Source organism: Chenopodium quinoa, unplaced genomic scaffold, assembly GCF_001683475.1.
Source record: "Chenopodium quinoa cultivar QQ74 unplaced genomic scaffold, ASM168347v1, whole genome shotgun sequence".
Taxonomy (NCBI): Eukaryota; Viridiplantae; Streptophyta; class Magnoliopsida; order Caryophyllales; family Amaranthaceae; genus Chenopodium; species Chenopodium quinoa.
In genome coordinates this window covers 3,552,248-3,576,430 of record NW_018742798.1, presented here as the reverse complement: position 1 = coordinate 3,576,430, position 24,183 = coordinate 3,552,248, and the positions used below count along the sequence as shown (strand labels likewise).

The window sequence follows — 24,183 nt, the reverse complement described above, 5'->3', positions numbered from 1 at the left end:
ATAATAATAAATGAAAAAACATGATAAATATAAAATAAACTCATAATAGTATGTATATACAAATATGTCTAAAAAATGAGTCTAACTAAAAGGCAAAGTTCTATACAAATTCAAAATAAATAATAAAAAAGCACAGGAACAAACTACGGCGCCGGGGAATGTAAACCCATCATCGCATAAATCTCTGTTGTACGAGGAGTAACCTCTCCACCAGCTCCGGCTCCAGCTCCAGCATCAGCTCCAGTCTCCGCGGGAGGAGGAAAGCTCAACGTAGGACCCGTCCACCCGAGATCAACCTGAGGCTGAGGCTGTGGAGGCTGCTGCGATGACGATCCAACCTCGTACATCCCACCACCTCTAAGAGCCGAGGTAGCCTCTCCCTGGCCTACCGGCGCAGCATGTGCACCCTCAGAGGAAGAACCTCAGCCCTTTATCGCCTTAGTACGGGCAGCCTCAGAACGACCGCCCCGACCTCCCGAAGTAGTGCGGCGACGTCTTAAGCTAGACCTCGCCGGATCCCTCCGCACCTCAGGTTTCGTGCGGGTACGAGAAAGAATGGGCTGACCCTGCAAAAAAAAGTTTAAATTAAAATCAGAAACAAACAAAATAGAAGCGGTAATACAAAAACATATGAAGGGAAGACTACCTCCTGAACAGCATCGTCTCGACGGCAGGTAGCCACATTCCTCATCCGGACAAGCTGGCTCCAGAAGGCATCTATACATCGTGCCATCGCCGAAACCACCTCGCGTGAGAACTGTCAAAGAAATAAGTCAGTAAACATGCATAACATATATGGACAAAAGTTGCAAATAAAGAAGCTTACCCGAGTCTGGTGGCGAGGAATCGACCGCTCCACAAAGCGCTCGTCCTCATGAGCTGGAGGAATCATCTCCTCAATCGGCCCATATGTCCCCTGATAATGGATAGACATACGGGGTGGCACGAACTCAGCAGCATCGTCCTGACAAGGCAAAACAAAATCAGTAAAACATTACTTGGGGGCTACTTAACGAAAGGTAAAAGCTGAAAAATCGTACCGCCACATCCTCAGAAGGTACAGGAACTGGAGCTAGCAACGGCAGTAGCTCCTCCCATAGCATCGCCCAGGGATCGTGTAAGATCGCCAAGGGATACCGGCTATCTCTGACATGCTCACCAACCTCGTGGCGTTAAACATGTGACGTGGTGGAGGAGCAGGAACGACAAAGGTGTCTGAGGAATGCTGAATAGCAACCCTCTCTCCAAGATATGTAGTCGCTCCATAGGTCCCCAAGAAATAGTGATGCTCAGCAGAATACTGCGCGGCTAACCCAGGGACTACCAGGTCGACCCACGGTCAGTACAGCACCTCAGGCTTCTGCAAAGAGCGTCAATTAGGCAAGAATCTATCTAAAGCATCACAAAATGTCAAATAAGAAAAGAATCATACCGAGATGATCCAATCTCGGACATATGCAGTGGACATCCCCACACGGCGGCTGCCCCAAGAAGCACTAACTGGAAGCCTGCGCGGTGACGGTCTCGCCGGCGCAGCTGAGGGGAAGTACTCGTAGAACCAGATCTACAAGAAACTAAAGTTATCAGCAATTGCTAACTAAAATATAGAGCTAAACTTTATAGGGAATAAGGTTTACCTCTACGACCCTCCAAAAGCCTGACAAAGCAACATTTGACCCAAAGGATCGATGTCGACACGAGTCCCGCAGCGCTCGAATGAAATCAGCGTAGGCCAAGCTGGCCCAGTCATAAGTCCCGATCCGGTGTAGATCGCGGACGGCAGGAAGGTAGTAAAGCAGCACCCTACTACCCTTGTCAGGGGAGAACGTCCCTGACAGCAAGATGAGTGCAAAGATGCGCACCTGCTGCTCTCGGGTAGTCGCACCATCGTCAAAAGCTGCTGCTAGAGTCGAGCGGCGAATCCCCCTAGCACTGAACTGAGTCGACTCAACCTCAGCTCGAGCCCGAATACAATCGGACCAAACAGCTCCTCGACCCCAGGGGAAAAGAAGTCCATCCCGCTCTCGAACGGCAGTGGCACGGAGCTAAACTCCAGTCCTGTGATGAGACTGAAATCGGTAGGAGTGACCATCATCTCACTCCAGGGAAAGTGGAAAATGTTGGTGGTGTCCCAAAAGAACTCCACCAGAGCACGAACTACATGATGACCCCTGCTGGAGGCAACCATGGCCTCGGAGGTCTCGAATAGCACAGTAAGACCGCAAGACTCCCATAGAAGTCTCGTCTGATCGTCTCTGGCGATGTACATCTTGTACAGATCGCCCAAGTCGTCACAGCCGGAACCATGACAGCGCGTCCTCACAACAGTGATGCCCCGTCTCACCCTCTCAAAAATGTGATGGACGGGGGAAAGTACAAGGTCCGCTCATCCCACTCAGGGAGTCGACCAAGCGAAGTGGACGGTTCGGCATCGTCCTCTGCGGGCTCATGCTCCTGTCGAACATCTCGGGACCGTGAACCGGAACCTCGTTGTCTAGCCATGCTACATTGTGCAGAATTTTCATAAATTAAGGTTCTATAGTATCTAAGGTTCGCCTAGCCGCATGATACTATGTTCGCAAAAAACAACAAAGTACGTAGTACTAAAACAGAGCACAAATTCAAATTGTGCATAACGGCATTTTTTCAAGCAATCAAACAATTTCTTGCAATACTATAGTAATTATTGTGACAAATTGGACAATAATTGCTAGCAAAAACATCAAGAACAAGCCACATTGTATTCCCGACCTTAAGAGGTTCAACAATGGCAATTTGTTCATTTCTTCACCAAATTGAGTCAAACAAGTCTCAAATTACTCCCAAGGCAATATATAAACATAATCAATCAATTTCATGGCATAAAATTTGACAAACAAAGAGAATTAAGCATTCTAAATTTTGAATTTTCATGAAATTCGGGAATAAACACATGCAAAATTCATTAAAATCGGTGTGAGTTTGAAGAAAACTTACATAGATCGGGAAAATGGATGGAATGAACTTTGATTTGCAACAAATTTGAGCAAATTTGGTTGAGAAACGAGCAAGAACGAAGCAAATGAAGTTTTGAGAATTCTCGAGTAAAAAACACGACGAGCAGCAGCGAAAATGAAGAAGAGAAGGGTATTTAAGGAAAACCCGACTCTGGCGCCAAGCGCCAAACTTTATTTCAGCGTCTGTCAGAACGTTCAGCCACTCAGTACGGTTGTTCTAACCTTTTTGCAACAGGTTTTGGCTTCCTTGGTACGCCAGTTAGCCCCTCTAAGCAATTTGACACGATTTTTAGTAATCGGCTTGATTACACAAAGTGATTGACCTGATGAAAGATCCTGTCACTTAGCTTAAAGCGCCTAAGCACTGGCTCATCGCAAAATGCACCGACGTACTGGTTCATTCGCAAAAGGCACCGACATACTGGTTCATAATTTAGCAAAAAGGCACCGACATATAGGTTCAAAAGCAGCAAAAGCGCCGACGTACAGGCATAGCGGAAGCAAAGTTCAAGCGAACTTTAAAAGATCGACAAGCGGAGATCTTCGGTAATTTCCATTGGAAAATTATCGCAACAAATGAGGATAGCTTCAAGCGAGGATATCTTCGGCAGCATTCCCTAGATTGTGGAGGGTTGTCAAAATCAAACCCAGTGATGAGTAGCTTTCACGTCGAATCATAATCGAATGAAGTGAAAGTGTGGAAAGTTTAGTGTTGCGGATAGTTTTAATTTCTTTTCTCTCCTCTCTATTTTTGAAAACCTATTTAAAGAAAACAGTCAATCCAGTTTGGTTGGTCCATGATATGGGTCCAATAATGGTGTAGTTGGATGGGGCTTGAAAAGAGCTTTCCAACGATATATTATAAGCCCAATTCCGATGAATATTGAGGAAGTTATGGCCAATTACTAAACTGGGCCCAGTTTGAGCCTTATATGCGGCCCAATGATCTAGAGGAGGGCCTAGTATGGATTTATCATTCCTAATGCTATTAGGAATGGTTTTAGTCTTCTAGATTCTTCTAGAAGGTTCTTTTCATTCCTAATTCAATAGCATTGATAAATTGACTTTTGTTGACTTTTTAGAGTTTTAATCAGAATAAAAGAACGTTTAGAGGAAAATACGATTTTATCCTCCTGTACGGCAATTTCTATCTGATTTTAAGAAAACGCGTCAATTTCTTAGGCAGCGCCAAACGCTAGCTGTAGCGCCTGACGCTACGCTTGGCGCCTGGCGCTAGACTTAGCGTCTGGCGCTAACGTCAGCGTTTGGCGCTAACCTGGTTTAATTTTTCGCGTCAGAACTCTGTTTTGATGTTTTATCTTTTTGGCTGATTTTTTCTATTAATAGCTTCCTAAAAACCCCGTTTTCATTCACCAACTCTCATCAAGATTTTCTTAATTATTCTCTCTCTCTCTTCTAAACTAGCCTTCTCTCAAATATAAAAATTCCGCATTCATTAGATTTAGATACACCTAGCCATATTCGAAGTTGCTTTCGCCCTAGACGTGAAAGGTTTAATTTCTGAGGGGTTTGGTCCCAAATCTCTCTTTCAATTATTTAATTTAATTGTTTGATTATTATTTTCCTTGAAGTTACTAACGTGTGTATTTTGTTATTAGAAAAAGATACAAGGCATCCAAGTAAGTATTTTAATGGTTTTATTGATATTATTATATAGATATCATGCTTAGGTTGTTATTATGATATTCCTAGTATCATGTCTAGGGTAACTTTAATATTCAGTATGATTAAAAGTATGATGCCTTTTATTTTCTTCCTAATATTTATGATTGTTAGTATCATGTTAGGGCTAAATATATGATTTTTATTGCTTAGTGACATGCTAGGGTTTGTTATTAATCTTGTTAGTATCATGCCTAGGATCTTGCTATTAATATTATGCTTTATTGTTAACATGATTATTTTAATTGTGATTATCATTTTAATTATGATTATTATGATTTATTATTATGTTGCTTGATATTTATGTATTGCTTGATCACACCTTTTTATGCATGTTTAAAGGGAATTTGTACTTGTAATCACGCTTAATAAGATAATTTATAATCTTGTTTAGGGTTAATTTGATTATAATTCAAGTGATCGCCAATAATAGATTTATTTTGTGCATTAATATTCAACCAACATAGATAAACAGGTTTAGGGTAAACCTAATGATTGCATGTTAGTCAGAAAGCGCACATGAATACGATCTGAATAAAGTAGAGGCTTATTATTAGGGCAGGTTCAATCTCTTTTAGGTTGGATTTGTACCTTCATCCCCGAACCCTATTTGGTTCAAGACCTTATGGAGTTGACGATCTCTTGGATCGTTAAGGGGTGTAACCTTCACCTCGTGAACGGTTTACAAGTTCCTAAAACTTGTTGGCAACTCTTTTGCTCTATCTTCTTTCCTTTGGACGCCACCGTACTTTAGTGTATAATCACAGTGGGGTTCAAGCTAGGGGATTAACGCTTGAAATATTCCCTACACTCTCTAGAAATGCTCTGACTTCTCTCTAGAATTCTCAAGAATGTAAAGTGCCAAAATGAGGTCAAACCCCTTATATTTATAGGCAAAATTTATGGGGGTAAGGTGGTAAATTCATCTTTCCCGCCTAAAAAGTTAAACGGTTATAATTTGAAAATTTAACCTAGAATTTGAAGGGGCGAAGGACAACGCCGTTAGAATAGGCGGAAAAGAAGACGACCTAATAACGGCACGTCCAAAAATAAACGGATAAGAAGACGGAACTAAAGCTCCCTCCGCAATGGATAGACGACCGATTTCCCCAAAAACGAGACGACCTACTGTTGTCCGCTCCCTCCGCAAAGATGGGTGTTCGCTTGAAATTTTTAGGCGGACAAAAGTCGTCTGTCAAAATCCTAATGTACTCGTACACACCAATGCTAGTTAAGGTCAGAGGAGGCGGCCAGTAAGAGTACGAGCCACCCCCTTTGAGGGGAAAATGTTGAGGGTAAAAATACCCCGTACCCGTGGACCAGTCCCGTGGAGATATGTGGCCCAGTCAGAGGGTGACACGTGTCACTATGGGAAGATGCCACATCCAGCTTAAAAGCACTCAAAAGCTCGGGCCAATCCTATAGCGACACGTGGCCCATCGAGAGGGTGACACGTGTCACTACAGGAAGATGCCACGTGTTTAGGGCTTATATAACCCTTGAAATCAGCACGCAAAAGAGGCCTAATTACACCAGGGCCCAAATCCCGAGAGATATCATTGAAAGCCGCAAAGCGGCGCCCCTAAAATAACACGTGGCATTCTCCGATTGCTCAGCCAATCACGTCACGTAATTTTAGGGTAAAAACCCTAAAATCAACACAAGCTCCACCCCTATAAATACCCTAATCATTTATAATGGGAGGGGTGGATTAAGACATTACAAGAAAAAGAGCATTAATAGCTCCAACTTCTCTCTACTTTCTCTCTCTAGCCTTTTCCGTTTTCGATTACTGACTTGATCGTCGGAGGCGAATATTCCGGCAAATGGAATATTCGTTGTTTTGCTGATTTCTCAGTCTCGTTGCCAAAAGAGCGTGACCAGTATCCGAGGAAATCCAAAAAAACACCCGAAACAGCTGACATTAGCGCCAGGCGCCAAGCTTAGCGTCAGGCGCTAATGCTGGCGTTAGGCGCTAATCAAGTTTTTGACGTGTTTTCTAAAATCATATAGAATTTAACCGTACAGGAGGATAAAATCGTATTTTCCTCAAAAACACTCTTTTATTCTGATTAAAACTCTAAAAAGTCAACAACAGTCAATTTATCAATGGTAATTGAATTAGGAATGAAAAGAACCTTCTAGAAGAATCTAGAAGACTAAAACCATTCCTAATTGCATTAGGAATGATAAATCCATATTAGGCCCTCCCCTAGATCATTGGGCCGCATATAAGGTTCAAACCAGGCTCAGTTTAGTAATTTGGCCATAACTTCCTCAATATTCATCGGAATTGGGCTTATAATTAATCGTTGGAAAGCTCTTTTCAAGCCCTATACAACTATACTACTATTGGACCCATATTATGGACCAACCAAACTGGATTGGCTGTTTTCTTAAAATAGGTTTTCAAAAACAGAGAGAAAAGAAAAGAAATTAAAACTATCCGCAACACTAGACTTTCCACACTTTCACTTCATTCGATTATGATTCGACGTGAAAGGTACTCATCATCGGGTTTGGTTTTGGGGAGACACAAATGGGTGTCTATAGAGAGGATGTCTTCCCATGTTTCATGGTATTACACTCAGTAAAACTCAGTGCCTTCAAAAGCTAAAAGAGTTAAGTTGTATGGATAGTGTACCTTATGCTTCTGCAAAAGGTTCATTATATGTGCCATGAAATGTACAAAGCAATATGTTACATATGAATTGTGCATGTGTAGCAGGTTTTAAGCAAATTCAGAATAAGCATACGGAGATTTACCAAGAGCAAATCCTTGGGTACTTGAGAATGACTAAAGGAATATTTCTAGCTATTATGTTAAAAGGTAATCTAAGAAAGTTGTCAAAAGGTTACACAAATGCAAGTTTTAAAACAGGCAAGATGATTCTAGATGGTGATCTAAATTCATATTTGTGTCTGGATGGTGAAGGACAGTGAACTTGAAGAGTTCAAAGCAGAGCACTATTTCATACTCAATGTCAGAATATGTGTATTAAACTATAGTAAGATAGTTACAGAGGAAGTTCGGATTAAAATGTCATGTGACTAACAGGTTACCTTTGCCCAAGAACAAAGGAGCCAGAGTCACATCACAAATCCAAACAAAAGGATATGTGATATCACCTCAATTATGAGATCATTGACCAGCGGAAGGTCATGTTCTGCAAAGTTTTATTATGAGTGAGAAATCACTAAACCCCTTCCATGTACTAAGGTATGAGAGTCATATTAAAGTCTTAGGATTGAAGCAAGTTATGTAATTTAAGTTGTATATGTTTTGAGAAAACATATTACATGAGAAATGCATCAATTTGCAGAATTATGTTTAGAACAGAAATTATTATTTCTTTTATTTAATTATGGTTTTGGAAATTAAATAAAATGTCCAAAATAATTATGAATTGATGGGCTCATCAGGTTGATGACCTGGTGAATTGAAACCCCACAGGTGAACAAAATTCATATATTATTTAAGTTCCTATTTCGAGATCATTAAAGTGGACATAAATGATTTTAATAAATGAACTAGCATGTAAGATTGATTAGATAGCGTAGTTTCATGGGCTATAGGGGCGTAGTGATGCTCGGTCAATCACTTGGATATGCATGAATGATGCATGATCGAACTAATGACCTACTTTGAAGTTCAAGTATAGAGCTTCCGTATATACTAGTGGATTCCTTTGACATGAGTGGAACATAGATTTCATTCAATGGATGTTGTGACTGTTGTACACTCAAACGTCTAGCCGTAACTGGAGATTATAAAGGGTGTTTCCTGGATATTTCAGAAGTTGAGTGGGAGTCATGTTACCACAAGATTGGATGGAGTCTACCTATTAAATTAGGAAATGTGTCATGGCCGCTTGAAGAGGGAGAATTCAGAAAATATGTGGCCGCGTTCAAATGCATTACACAATATTCATTTGGTTTTGTAATTCTAACTCATATTTCAAGAAACGATTTATAGATTAATATGATCTCGACATGTGATGCAATCATATTATCAAATCGACACATATATTGACTTAAGGAATATGAATATTGCACCCTTGTCTCAGACAAGTGAGAGATTGAGGGAGTTATGTCTTCGTCGTGTGCAATTACTAGATATATAAATGGATCAAATTATGAAGATAATTAAGTTCGTAATTTTGGGTCGTTATTTTGCCATAGCTAGAGGTACTAACGATCTTTGGACTAGTAAAATAGTCCAAAGCCCAATTGGACGGATCCTATAAGGTCACACAAAGGGGCTAGATCGAGCATTAGAGGACGAGGCCCATCATGGGCCTCATCACTCTAGGTGGCCGGCCATATGGAGTGGATAAGAGAGTTTTGGGCTTCGTGCCCTAGTCTAATTATAATAAGATTATAAATAGACTAGGTGCCTAGGTTTGCATGTAAGCAATTAACTTATCAGAGTGATCAAACCCTAATTAGCAAACACGAAACCCAACCACTCTCAAAGTCCTCTCTCTCACGGCTCTCTTCCTCCTCACGCCGGTAGTGGTTCGTGGTGGTGGTTCGTGCAGTGGACGGTTGTCCATAAAGGTGGTGATCGCGGTTTTCCTCAATCACTCGACCAATCTAGTATTGGTGGACGACTCGTTTGAATCTCGTGGACTAAGTAGAGGAGCAACGCTTGGGGCTCTATTCTCTTCCTAATTTGCATGTCGAATAGCTTCTTGAAATTCACCCGTCAAAGGTATGAGTATGTGTCTTGTGTGTTATGCATGCGATTCTGGATTAGGTGCTTAATTGAATATGATTCATATTATTTCCGCTGCGTAGTACCTATAAACTCCTACATACCCCTCCTGCCCGCAGTAGGAGGACAATTAAAAGGCATAACCATTTGTAAAGTAAGGGGGAAGAAGTAGGAGAAGCAAAAGGAGTGTGCACAGAGCGCTCACCTGAACGAGATGACTTAGAAGGAGAATCTGCCTCAGTGGCCACACGGAGATCACTCATGTTCTAACTGTCAGAAGCGTCAGACATTCTAAGATCTACAAAGACAAAAAAAACCCTCCTAAAGAAGATGAAGAAGTGGGGTGCCAAAAATTAAAGATTAGTTTAGTCCCAAAAGAGAAAGTGCAGAAAAAGCAACGCAAGGATGGGAAGAAAGAATTGAGAATACAAATACAACAACAGAAGGAGATGAATTGGACGAAGATGGTCAAAATTGATCAAAAGACACAATTTTGCGAAGAAAAATACAAAAAGAAACAAAATTGGGCATATACATACAAGAAAAGGTACAAAGTAAGTACCTTTATAACAAGAAGTTGCAGAAACAACAAAGCACAACAACAATGGCGGTCCGAGAAACCAAACGGAGAACAAGGTTTCAAACTGCAACCAAGAAGTAAGAAAATTCTGTGAAAAGGAAGAATAAGGGAAAATAAGCAAACATAGCAAGAAAATAAGGCAAGAACGAGAACAAAAGAGACGAGAAATTACAACAACAATGGAGGAACAACGCGTGTCTAAGGAGAAGACGAAGGGCGAAAAATTTGAAAAATAAAGGGGAAGAGGAAGATGAAAAAATAATGAAGGTAAAAAGAAGGAAAAGAAGACATTGAGTTAAATAGGGGAGTAAATACGCGGTTGAGCGAGTAATAAAGTCGAACCGCCATGTCACCTCAGTAAAAATAAACTGACCACCAGATGGCTGACATGTGTCTCACTCATGTAAAACATCGTTCCCGCTAAAAAAAAATTCCTCCCTGCAAGCTCGTCATTTCTCAGACTTCGGCAGGAGTAATCGAAATTCCTTCCCGCAAGCTCATCATTTCTCAGACTTCAGCGGGAGTAATAGAAATTCCTCCCCACAAGCTCATCATTTCTCAGACTTCAACGGGAGTAATAGAAATTCCTCCCCGCAAGCTCATCATTTCTCAGACTTCAACGGGAGTAATCAAAATTCCTTCTTGCAAGCTCGTCATTTCTCAGACTTCAGCGGGAGTAATCGAAATTTCTCCCCGCAAGCTCGTCATTTCTCAGATTTCAGCAGGAGTAATTGAAATTTCTCCCTGCAAGCTTGTCATTTCTCGAATTCCAAACATCACAATTTAAGTTTAATAAAAAATTGTTCCTCTAGCATCAGCGGAAATAAATGAAACGCTCAAGCGCAACACATCTCCACCGACCCGCAGCATGACCACTCAAGTCTTAGAATCACATCATTTATCTAGAGACTTGCGGGGCTAGTGGCATATGAGGAAGTTTAGCCACACGACCCGTTGAGGAACGGCTGATAAGACCATACGATCAGAATAGCTGGCATGGGTAACCTCATACCAGCTCTTAAGGGGCTAGTTGTAAGTGATAGCTTATGTTGAGTTATTTTCATCCAGCTGAAACCATTTAAAAAGGGATTCACCGCGCAAGCAAGAGCCGGCATGAGTGACCTCATACTTCCTCTTGAGGGGCTAGTTGTATAGGATAGCTCCTGCTGAGCTATCACCAGGATCCCAGACTGGCTCCTGGGGTGCGCACTCACCACTGGAAGGATAGCCGAAAGGGCTCCTCAGCCCGATTGAGTAAGCCCGCAGGGTGACCAAGTACGACTCTCCACAAAGGGGATCGTACGCCTATAAATAGAGGGCAAATTACAACGGAAAAGAGGTTAGACACACGAGTTATTACACTCTCTCTATCTTTCTAAGTACACTTTCTCTCTCTACACACATTCTACCTTAAGCATCGGAAGGGGGTTCTTTGAGCCACCCCCGAGGGCAGTTTACGTGTGCTGCCTTGCGTAAGTCGTTGACGGGACCCAGCTCGTGTCAGCAGAACCCTTGGATCCACACCTGGAATAAATGCATTTTAGAAAAACGGAGGGAGTATGAGATTATTAATTTCTTTTATATTAAAATAATTTAAATGACATGTAAGCAAAATTAGTAAATTAGATTTTTCAGTAAAATTTAATTAAATATAAAATATTATCTTTTGATACCAAGAATTTTAACTAAATATATAAAAAAATTTAGCACATAAATATACATATATAACAAAAAAATAATAATATTAAAAATATAAAAAAAGTACGGTTTAAATTCGATTTTAATGTTGTTCTCATATATCAAGTCTATTTTTTACCACTCTACAGGCCTGTTCTCTTACGTTGAAATTCAGTTCAGTTCAGCTCAGTTCAGTTCAATTCAATTCAGCTCAGCTCAGCTTAGTTTAGTTCAGTTCAGTTCAGCCCACCTCCTAATTTCCTTCTCTTATAAAATATTCATTTCAATTCAGCTCAGTTTAGTTCAGTTCAGTTAGCTCAATTCAATTCAATTCAATCAATGAGAACACTACATCACTACCGAGTTTGGACCAAACCAAAACCAACATAGTTTGCGAGTGTACTACTCTACTGGTCTCCTAGACTAGACCCACGCATTTCAGGCCCTTACGGTAACCGAACGTTTCCTCCGTCACTCTCTTTTCAATGCAATTGCATTTAACATGCCGATTGCCGAAACTCCCAAAATAGTTAATTTTTTTTAATACTACCACCATGTAATTAGCTGATGTCAAACTCACCTAAAAATTCAACACCCACTATTCAAATAGATTAAATTTGGGGGTCTTCAGTTTTGTCTTCAATAGTAGAGCTACTGAAAAACAAGGCGTAAAAACGAGTGAAACAAAAATTATGTTGAAGAGCTTAGCAATTGCAGGAACATCATTGTTATCAATGCAAAATATAATAATTGAAGCCGAAGATTATGAATTTGGGACTTTGGAATGGTTTTTGTATGCCGGTATTTCATGCTTTCTTGTAATATTTGCTGGGATTATGTCTGGTCTTACTCTTGGTTTGATGTCTCTTGGCCTTGTTGAGCTTGAAATTCTTCAGAGAAGTGGTTCTTTGACTGAGAAGAAACAAGCAGGTTTATTTTCTGGGCTTATAATATTTTCTGTTTGGTATTTTTGGCTTAATTTATATATATTGGAGGTCAAATCAGCAAATGAATTGTGGGTTTATCTGGGTTTGTGTCAATTAATTTATTCTTTTGATTGTTATTGAACATTATGAAATTGTGGGTTTATTTGGGTTTGTTTTAATTAACTAAATTTATATAGTTTTATTCTCACATTATGAATTTATATTAGTTTTGAAATTTAAGGATTGATTATAATGGGTCAATTTATAATTTTTGAGGCTTGTTTTGATTACTAATTATTGACTGACATAAGTGAAAATTTCACATTTTTTCTGGTTACTATCAAGAAAGCTCAATATGGTCAAATGCAAATTTTGGTGTTGATTTTGAATGTATATTAAAAGTCTTAATGGTAATGTTAGTATCTTATGTTGGTTGTCTAGAGTTGACACTGATCATGTTTACATGCAAGTAATCATTATATGACATTGTTTTACGCTTAACTGTTTACTTGCTTACTTTGGATGATTTGAAGTGATTGGTCCGAATTAAGTAGATATATATTATATAGTTGCTTATGAAAATCTGTAATTTCTGCCAATAGTAGTGGTCATTATTAGTTTTTTCTGTGAGATTGTAGTCAGTTCTTTCCATTTTGGATATATTTTTGGATGGATTATTACTTATTAGTGATTTAGTACATATTTTAAAGTGGTGTTATGGACTTATGTTAATGGCTTGGCGTTGGCATATGAATATGTTGATTAATTGAAGCTAATGATCCAATGTAACATCAAAAATTTATAATGATACTCGATTATAAAGCCAAGACTATGGTTTGATTGTATTATTTTTATCTGATTTCAGTTATTGTTACCAACATTGTAGCTGTTAGCATCTTTACTTGCATTTCATAGATGTGATGGACTTTTGAAGTTTTGATGGGATATACAAAGTAGCTTCTTTATTTTTGTAAAATATTGAATGTTCTGCCTCTGATCTTGGTAATTATATTTTGATATCCATTTTATCTTTCCCTACATTCCAGCTGTTATTCTACCAGTTGTCCAGAAGCAGCATCAACTTCTTGTGACCTTGCTTTTATGTAATGCTTGTGCGATGGAAGTAAGTGAATACTAGCAACTTTCCCTGGAGTCATATTGCGGACTTTACATTGTTCTGCTCTTGTATATGTTTCGTTGCAGGCACTGCCTATTTACTTGGATAAGATTTTCCATCCTTTTGTAGCTGTTGTGCTGTCTGTTACCTTTGTTCTAGCTTTTGGAGAGGTCTGTCATTTTCACATTTTCCCCTTTTATCAACTGACTTATTGTTTTTACATATTTTTCTGTTGCATTACTAATCATTCTCCATGTTTTGATGTGTCAGGTTATTCCGCAAGCCATTTGCACAAAATATGGACTTGCTGTTGGTGCAAATTTCATTTGGCTTGTGCGTGTACTTATGATAATTTGCTATCCCATAGCTTATCCTATTTCAAAGGTAAAATTAAGTATTTTTAGGAAAATTGATTCTAATAAAACCACTTTACCCGGTTTTCTTAACACAATTTCACGTTTAACTGAGAATAATCCCAATTTTTAGGGTTGATATATAGGTTCCCTAATGTTAAAACAAGCAACTTTAGTATACATTCTTCTCAAACGATTTCTATTGTGGTAAAAAAGCCTATCAAAAGATGGAACATCTTTCTTGGAACACTGTTGTATTGAATATTTGTACGATTTCTGAGAAGTGAATCATATTTAAATCGATACTACAGACATTTTCAGTAATGTCATTAACATTAGTTGCGTATGGTGATGTGACAGGTCCTGGATGCATTACTTGGACATCATACTGCACTATTTCGGCGAGCTCAATTAAAAGCCCTTGTCTCTATACATAGTATGGAGGTATAAATGATATATTATTTTTAACAAGGAATAAAGGATTCTTATGAATGGTTTGCCTGCAAAACACTATGTCTAACATCCTGCTTTCTCCCTTTATCTTATTTAGGAGGGTAAGGGTGGAGAACTTACACATGATGAGACAACAATAATCAGTGGAGCACTGGATTTAACAGAGAAGGTATTGTTAGTACCCAAAGGAATGTCATGGCTTCTATGATTTCATATTTGCATAACTTCTTAATAATTCTCATAACTTCTTTGACTGCATATAATTTTCTACAGACAGCTGAAGAGGCGATGACACCCATAGAATCAACATTTTCCTTGGATGTAAATGCCAAACTTGATTGGTTAGTTCATTACTAAAGTTAACTAATAGCTTAGGGTTTGTTTGGCATCATTTTTGGTTTTCAGTTTTCTGTTTTTTTGAAAACCAAAAACCAAAAACAGAAAACAAGAGTTTTCAAAATTATCATGTTTTTAATAAGTTTAAATAATTTTTGATTCATTATGGGACATATATTACATACTTTTAAAAAACAAAAAACCAAAAAACAGAAAACTGCAGCAATGCCAAACGAACCCTTAATCATCAACATTTTGTTTGGAAAATTTCTTCTGGTTTGTATCTGAAGATCAAGGGATACACATCTTTTTGTTGTCTGTTTTTCAGGGGATAATTAATGTTTAATTTTCTTGGAAAAGTCCTAAAGAAGAATTGATGCTTATAATCAATTTTGATTAGAGTCTTAAAATGATCAAATGAAAGATAATTATTCAAAAATATTTTCTTATTTGCTACAACACAGGGAAGCTATGGGGAAAATACTTGCACGTGGACACAGTCGTGTTCCTGTTTATACTGGGAACCCAAGAAATGTTATTGGATTGTTGCTGGTGGGTGAGAAAACTCCAATTACAACTCCTGCAAGAAAAAATTTGCATATAAGAAGTTATTCATATTTGTAAACCTTGTTCTCTTTCCTTACATTCATGGTCGTCTAGGTAAAGAGCCTACTTACAGTACGACCTGAAACAGAAACCCCAGTCAGTGCAGTTTCTATTCGCAGAATTCCTCGGTGAGCACACGGCATGTTTCATTACTTTTTCTGAGTTTTTGGGTTTCATGCTAGTGATTGTCAGACTTTAAATATTTCAGGGTTCCGGGAGACATGCCACTGTATGATATCCTAAATGAATTTCAAAAGGGAAGCAGCCATATGGCTGCTGTTGTGAAGGTCAAAAGAAAATGCAAAGAGCAAGTCAGCAACAAAGAATGCTTTGAAACAAAAAGTGCAGGCACAGTGATTCCTGAATTATCAGCCCCTTTGCTTCCTAAAGCTGACCGAAAAGCAGATTGTGTTGTTCTTGATATCGGTCAGTATCCAAAGGCAGGAAAGAAGAATAATCAAACTGCTAGCCAAAATGATGATACATCTTATGGCTCTCTTGATTATTCGGAAGGTGCTGAAGATGGTGATGTAATTGGCATTATTACCCTGGAAGATGTCTTTGAGGAACTTTTACAGGTAGGGAGGCTTGACTTATCATGTTGAAGTATGGTTTTATGAACCTTTAACCTTATTATTACATTCCGTTTTTGAAGTCGGTCCACTACAATTTTATTTATTTTTTTCTTTTTTTTATTGGTTTCAACTTCCATTTCTAGTAAGTTTGAGGATTAAGAATTGGATGCCCATAATTGTTTCCATCATTTAGTGAACAACATAAAAGATATTTTTAGCTTTCATTCTAAGCCAGATTTATCAAATTGCACTATTGCTTGTGCAGGAAGAGATTGTTGATGAGACAGATGTGTATATTGATGTACATAAAAGGTAAAAAAACAATACAGCTATGTTGAACAATGTTTGTTATTTCATTATTACTGTGAAATTATGTTACCTACAGAATACGAGTGGTAGCGGCGGCAGCAGCTTCATCTGCTGTAAGAACTCCATCAGGTCGTAAGCTAATCGGTCAAAAGGTGGTGAGTGACAGTTTCTTAGTTCGCATTATGATTATATGATTTTTGTGGCTTAATTAAAGGTGATCCTCTCTATGAATGCTAAAGGGGGAGTCTTGAGAAGAATTGAGGTTACTAGAATCCTAGTAATGTTAGGGTCCATCCTCCACACGAAAATTATGTGCTCATTGCATGTGTCATTAAGGTCATTAGTCAGACTACACCAGATTTTTACAGTTTTTTTTTTTTTTTTTAAACTACATACACTTTATATAACATCTTTAAGTATTTCAGAATCTAAGTGTTCTGGTTTGTGGTCATTTTGGAAGCTATTTCCAACTTTTTCCAGCTAATAAGGGGATGATGTTTTTCCAGCATTCACGTGTAGCATTCCCAGTTTAACTTGCTTTTTATCTGGTTTAAGTTGCTGAGCTCTTGTCTACACTGTGTGCTTATGATTAACTTCACCTTACTTTTTTTTTTTTTTTTTTTAATTCCTGAAATAGCATGTTTGCTGCTTTGAGTTGCAGGCCTTCATTTTTAAAATAAGTGGCTTGATGATCTTAATGTACTTACTAAATACCCCTTTTCTGCTAATCTATGCTTAGGGAGAGCAAAACAAGCACGTCCAAGCTGCAAAGAAGTCCGAGCAAAACACCCGCAGCAAATGATGCCTAGATAAGTTTCCGCTGAGAGACAAGAGCTAATCTTGCGACCTGTGAATTTTTATTTGTGTATTCCTTGATCCAATCTGTAGCTAATACTTAGTAACACAGTCCCACGAGAATTAGCCTGAACAGAGTAAAGTTGATCTTTTTCTATACCATAGGAGCTAGATTATACTGTGTTTTGACTTTTGAGTTGTTATAGGTAGAACAGTATCTGTTACGTGATATGTCAGTGGACTTGCAGTCAGACCAATCTGGAGAAGACTGCACTGATAGGTTTTTTTTTTTTTTTTTTTTTTTTGGAGGAAACGTACACGGATCTAATAGACCACCTATTACACCACACTATACACCATTTACGTCGTGATGTTATTGTTAAGACAACCACTTAGATAGCGAATCTATGTTTTTTTACTAAAAAAATGGCCAATTAGGTGGATTTGCTGCAGATAATTTGAATTATAGGCCATATGTGCATAATAAAATGCATCAGTGATGCTGACTTTTACATTATTTTACACTACTTAGTTACTTACCAGCTTTTTGTACTGTTTGTACATGATATATTCTAAGAATATTCGTACTGAACTTATGGTGGTCGTGGATTATTAACTTTACATTATCATAATATTATATATCAATCAAAATGCATGTTTTTTTTTTTTGAGACAATAACTATTCAAATAGGGAGAACTTTTAACAAGAAGAGTACAGAGTAGAATTTTCAAGTTTTATGATGTTTGGGCTTAACTTAATGCAATAATTATTATTTATAATTATTTTTTTGAAATAAACTTAATACAATGTCAACAATGATATAATTGACAATGTTTTCCAAAATCTAATATCATATCATATAACTAATATATAAAGTTAAACTTTTAGCCAGGCGACGAGATAGCGACACTTGGCGTTCCAACTTTTCGCCAAGTGTTGCGCCACGTAGGATAAAGTTATATAAAATTCAATTTGTAGGATAAAAAAGTTAATTTAGAATTCTATTTTCAATCAAATTTGGATAGAATTTTAGGATAAAATTGTTAATTTAGAGTTTTATTTTCGATAAAATACCAATATTTCATATGTACAAATTAAATTACTACCTCTGTTAACAGTTATTTGCAACAAAGGGGGGTAGCATAGACTCCTAGGCAAAAGTTATTAAACATGATTATTGAAATATAAGGGCAATACTTAATTAAGTATTAATCCAATAAAAAAAAATACTACACCATCAAACCCAAAACCCAGAATCACCGCTGCCACCACCGAAAACCACCACCAACGAACCCACCAAAAACCACCAACACTCACGAATCAACTGCAAAACCATGACCAAAATCCACCGAAAACAACCACCAAAACCCACCGACAACAACCACCAAAATCACGAAATCCCCAATCAAACCACCACCAACGAACCGGCTAGAACACCAACACCCACTAACCGCCCAGAACCATGAACCGCCAACAAAACCACCACGTTTCACCACCGAAACCCACCCACGAACGCAACAAAACCACCGACTAATCACCTTGACCCTTCGACGAACCACCAAACCTCGATTGATTAACCACAAAACCACCCCCATGAACCACCAAAATCACCGATGAACCACCGAAACCCTTCTACTACCACCAAAACCACCCCCACGAACCACCAACAGCACCGACGAACCTCCAAATCCCACACACCACCAATTCCCTCGAACCACCCGATAAACAAATCTACCCACGAACCACCCCCACAAACCTGCAAATCCAACCACAAGCCACCAAATCCGACCAAGAATCAAGAAACCACTCACGAATAGCCAGATCTGAAACCCACTAGTGACATGGATTAGAATTTATAGAGAGATGAAGAAGATGAATTGTGAGATGGAGGAGGAGAGAGAAAGCTGAAATGAGAGATGGAGGAGGAGTGAGAAAGATAATTAATTTAAATTAAGGTTATAATGTTGTGTAATTATGTGTAATATTATGTGCTAATAATTTTTAAATGAGGGTATTTTAGTCATTTTGACAGAAAAAAGTTGCTAAAATAGGAAAGAAATAAGTTTGTTGCAAATAATAGTGAGCACCCTTTTTTGGTAAATGTTGCAAATAACTGTTAACGGAGGTAGTATAATTTTATCAAAAAAAAAATTATAACACTCATAAATTATCATAAAAATTTATTTTTGTATCATAGTATTTTTTTGGAGCGAAGGAATTAGCTCAAAATGCACCACATCCATTATTTATAATATATTCTAATCAATTAAAACAATATACTTTACAATCTAATATAATTTTATTATTGTGTGTAGACCTGTCAATCGGGTCGGGTCACGAGTCATTTCGGACAAGGTTATTATTTCAGGTTATGGGTAAAGAAATGTTTTTCACCAATGTTATTATTATTAGTCATTACATGCCTACTATATATTTAAATCATCACTAAAACACATCAATTCCTAACTAATTTTGTATCAATGATATGGTTTAAAATTTGACATATAGATTAAAAATTTATTTTAAAATTCAATAAACAACCCGGGCGTCGCACGGGCACAAAACTAGTAACTAATATATAAAGCTAAACTATTAGCCAGACCACGAGACAACGACACTTGACATTCTAACTTTTTGCCAAGTGTCGCACCACGTTGGCGACAAATAATGATTATTTTGACACGTAGGATTTTAGTAATTATCCTAAAATATTTGGATAGATTTTGTAAGATATAAAAGTTAGCTTAGAATTTTATTTTCAATCAAATTTGAATAGAAGTTAGGATAAAAATGTTTGTTTAGAGTTTTATTTTTGATAAAATACCAAATTTCATATATACAAATTAAATTATAATATTATTCAAAAAAATATTAGATTAGTAAGTTCAATAATTATCATATAAATTTATTTTTAGTTCAAAACGAACAACATTTCTTATAACATATCCTGATGGATTGTAGAGCTGTCAATTGGGTCGAGTCACGGGTCAATTTGAGTTGGTCACTTCAGGTCACGGGTAAAGAAATATTCAACCCTAACCCAAAGTTTCGGGTTCAAATCAACCCAACGGGTTTAAATTTTTTTTTTTTATTTAATTTAGTTTAAGCTAATTTTTAAAAATTTATAATATTTCAAACTTATTTTGATATTTTTTTTTATATAATTTTTTAATATAACATTTTTACCAATATTATTTGTCATTACATGCCTCTTACATAATTTAAATCGTCACAAAAGCAAATCAATTCCTAACTAATTTTGCATCTATGATATGTTTTAAAATTTGGCATATACTTCGTATGTAGTAAATATAAAGTTTAAATTAGAATTCAATAAACTACCCGGGCATCGCACGGGCATAAAACTAGGGGAGTTTTTTTCCCGAATTTTTAGAGAGCCATGTATGATCTAATTTTCTTAGTGCGCCATGTAGAATTTTAAATTTTAGCATTAGCCAATTAAATAATAGATTATTAAAATCTTTTATAATTAAATAATTCAAATGTCACGTAAGCAAAATTAGCAAATTAAATTTAAATTAATTAAATATAAAATATTATCTTTTGACATTGGGAATTTTATCTAAATATATAACCAATTTTCGCACATAAATTTAGAAAATATATATTATAAAAAAATTCAAAAAAACGTGCATTGCACGGGCTTCATCTAGTATTTGTATAATGTAATCAATATCTTTTCATTGTTTTAGTTCAATTCTTCTTTTCTTTTTAAAATAAAAATAAAAAAAAATCCTTATCGTATATGTGATTCTCTATAATCAACTACTTTTATGCCCCATTCGATGCCCAAATTGTTTAATGAAAGATAAATTTTTAATCTAAATGTCAAATTTTAAAATATATAATTGATAAAAAAATTAATTAAGAATTAATTTGCTTTTGTGACAATTTAAATGATGTATTTGCTGGGTATGTAATGACTAATAATAATATTGGTGAAAATATTCGAGTAAAAAAATTATTAAAAAAAAAGAAGCAAAGTTAGTTTGAAATATTAGATATTTCTAAAATTGAATCAAAAATAAATTGAATAAAATAATTATTCTAAGTTGTTGGGTTGACTCGAACCAGAAAATTTAGTCTAGAGTTGAACATTTCTTAACCTATGACCTGAAGTGACCCAATCCGAAATGAGTTATCACCCGACCCGATTGACACGTCTATATACAGTAATAAAATCATGTTAGATTGTGAAATAATTTTTTTTTCAGTCGTTTAGAATATATTATAAATGGATGTGGTACGTTTTGACCTACTTCCATCGTTCCAAAAAAGTATGATATAAAAAATTAAATTATAATAATAACTAGTTTTGTGTCCCGTGCGATGATCGGATGGTTTATTGAATTTAAAATAAAACTTATTATCTAAATTATATAATTTTTTTTTTTTTTTTTTTTTTGGAAACCACATAAGTTTATTTGAATTTTCTACTCATGGATTAATAATTACTTGACAATCATACTTGTCCGTTAATGGGTATTTTATGGATTAATATATAATCACTTGATAATCTAAAAAAATCAGAAGTAGTAATGTACAACTAATAAAAACAGTTTTGATCTAGGGAAGGCTGGTTGCATGTTAAGACTTAAGAGAATTATTATATATAATAACTTGTTTGGTGTTCCGTGCGATGCACGGGTTGAATATTGAATTTTCATATAAACTTTTTATCTATATACCAAGTTTTACAATATCATTGATACAAAATTAGTTAGAAATTGATGTTATTTTGTAATGATTTAAATTATATAGTAGACATGTAATGACTAATAATAATATTGGTGAAAATGTTTGATTTAAAAATATAGCATAGTAAGCTTGAAATAATAGAAATTTCTAAAAATTAGCAAAAAAATAAAGTAAACAAAAAACAAAATTGTTATAAGCCCGTTGGGTTGATCCGAACCCAAAACTTTGGACTTGTGTGAACATTTCTTGACCTGTCACCTAAAGTGATTCGACCCGTGACCCGACTCGATTGACAATTCTACATAAAGTAATAAAATCATTTAGATTGTAAAGAATTTTATTTCAATCGATTAAGTTATATTATAAATGAATGTTGTACGTTTTGAATTACTTCATTTGCTCCAAAAAAATGATATATAAAATTGAATTTATATGATAAATTATTTAATTGTTGTCAACGTGGCATGACATTTGGTAAAAAGTTAAAATGTCAAGTGTCACTAACTTAGCTAAACTTATAATTTATTTTGTACCTATGAAATATAGGTATTTTATCGGAAATAAAATTCTAGACCAATAATTTTATCCTATAAATCTATCTAATATTTATTGAAAATAAAACTCTAACCTAACTTTTTTATCCGATAAAATCTATCTTAGTTGTTATCCTATTAAAAATTATAACTTTGTTATTCATAAAAAATATATCCAAATAAATCCTAAGTGTCATAATAATATTTAATTATGTCTACGTGACGTAACACTTGACAAAAATTTCAAACGCAAAGTGTCTCTACCTCGTGGCCTGGCTAAAAGTTTAGCTTTATATATTAGTTACTAGTTTGGTGCCCCATGCGATGCCCGAGTTGTATATTGAAATTTAAGATAAACGTTTTCTCTATGTACCAAGTTTTAAAATATATCATTAATACGGAGTGGTAATTTCTTAATTAGGCAAAAATATATTAAACAAAAATAAATGTTCTAAGCTTGTTAGGTTGACTTGAACTCAAAACTTTCGGCTAGCATTAAACATTTCTTGACCTGTGACCTGAAGTGACTCGATCTTAACTGATCCATGACCGAACTGATTGTCAGGTCTACATACAGTAATAAAATTACATTAAGTTGTGAATTAGTATTTCATTTCAATCAATTATAGTATATTATAAATGAATGTTGTACGTTTTAAACTACTTTTTTCACTCAAAAAAAATTATGATATAAAAATAAATTTATATGATAATATATTTGATTGTTGTCTACGTGGCTCGACATTGGATGAAAAGTTAAAATATCAAGTGTGTCAATGACTCGTAGTCTGATTAAACTTATAATTTATTTTGTATCTTTAAAATATTGATATTTTATTAAAAATAAAACTCTAAACCAACAATTTTATCATATAAAATCTGTCAAAATTTAATTGAAAATCTATCCTTGAAATTATCATTATAAAAAAAAAATACAACTTTTTTACTCATAAAAATTTTATCCAACTAAATCCAACGTATCATAGAAATACTTAATTATTGCCTACATGGCGCCACACTTGGTGAAAAGTTAAAACGTCAAGTGTTGATATCTCATGACTTGGCTAAAAGTTTAGCTTTATATATTAGTTACTAATTTTGTGACCGAGCGATGCCCAGAAGGTCGATAAAATTTAACGATTAAAAACAGATATTTCATTTTGATGATGTAGGATATTTAGACATACGATATAATATGATTTATAATTGTATATTAGTGTATTTTTTATAGTTTTGTTAGTAAATAGATCTCTACGTTATTATTAACTTGAAATTATATTTATTGAACTTAAATTATTTTCACTAATTAAATATATTTTCACCAAAGTAAAATTATTTTTTACTAATTAAAACTTATTTTTACTAATTTTCTATTGTTGTCTTAAATAAGCTAAATAACAATGCATTTTGTATTCAGCTAGCCACACCATCTGGCCGGACAAAGTAATACCTATAGAACTAACCATGTAACCTCTATAATACTTATTTGAGTATCGTCTAACATTGACTAAGTAACCTCTATCTATAACTGTAGGGAATATTATTTCAAGCATCCCACACTTGAGCCCCACTATGATCATACACTTAAGTATAGTTGCGTCCAAAGGGAAGGAAGTAATAGCAAAAGAGTCGCCAACAAGTTTTAGGATCTTAGCTTGTAAACCGTTCACAGGGTGAAAGTTAGACCCCTTCACGATCCATGAGATCGCTAATTCAATAGTGGCCTTGAACCATAACTGGATATTCGGGGTTGAAGGTAAAAATCCAACCAAAAAAGAGATTGAACCTGCCCTAAATAGGCCTCTAC

At 36.0% G+C, this 24,183-nt stretch overlaps 1 protein-coding gene across 1 annotated transcript; it reads left to right on the top strand.

Moving 5' to 3' along the window:
• Positions 1-12,100: 12,100 nt before the first annotated feature.
• On the top strand, positions 12,101-17,550 carry LOC110724978 (DUF21 domain-containing protein At4g14240-like). Its single transcript, XM_021904459.1, has 13 exons — positions 12,101-12,583; positions 13,626-13,702; positions 13,783-13,866; positions 13,967-14,080; positions 14,410-14,493; positions 14,600-14,671; positions 14,776-14,843; positions 15,303-15,390; positions 15,499-15,572; positions 15,653-16,022; positions 16,285-16,331; positions 16,405-16,483; positions 17,068-17,550. The coding sequence occupies exons 1-13, from the start codon at positions 12,346-12,348 to the stop codon at positions 17,128-17,130; spliced, it is 1,458 nt and encodes a 485-aa protein (XP_021760151.1). The 5' UTR covers positions 12,101-12,345; the 3' UTR covers positions 17,131-17,550.
• Positions 17,551-24,183: the final 6,633 nt, after the last annotated feature.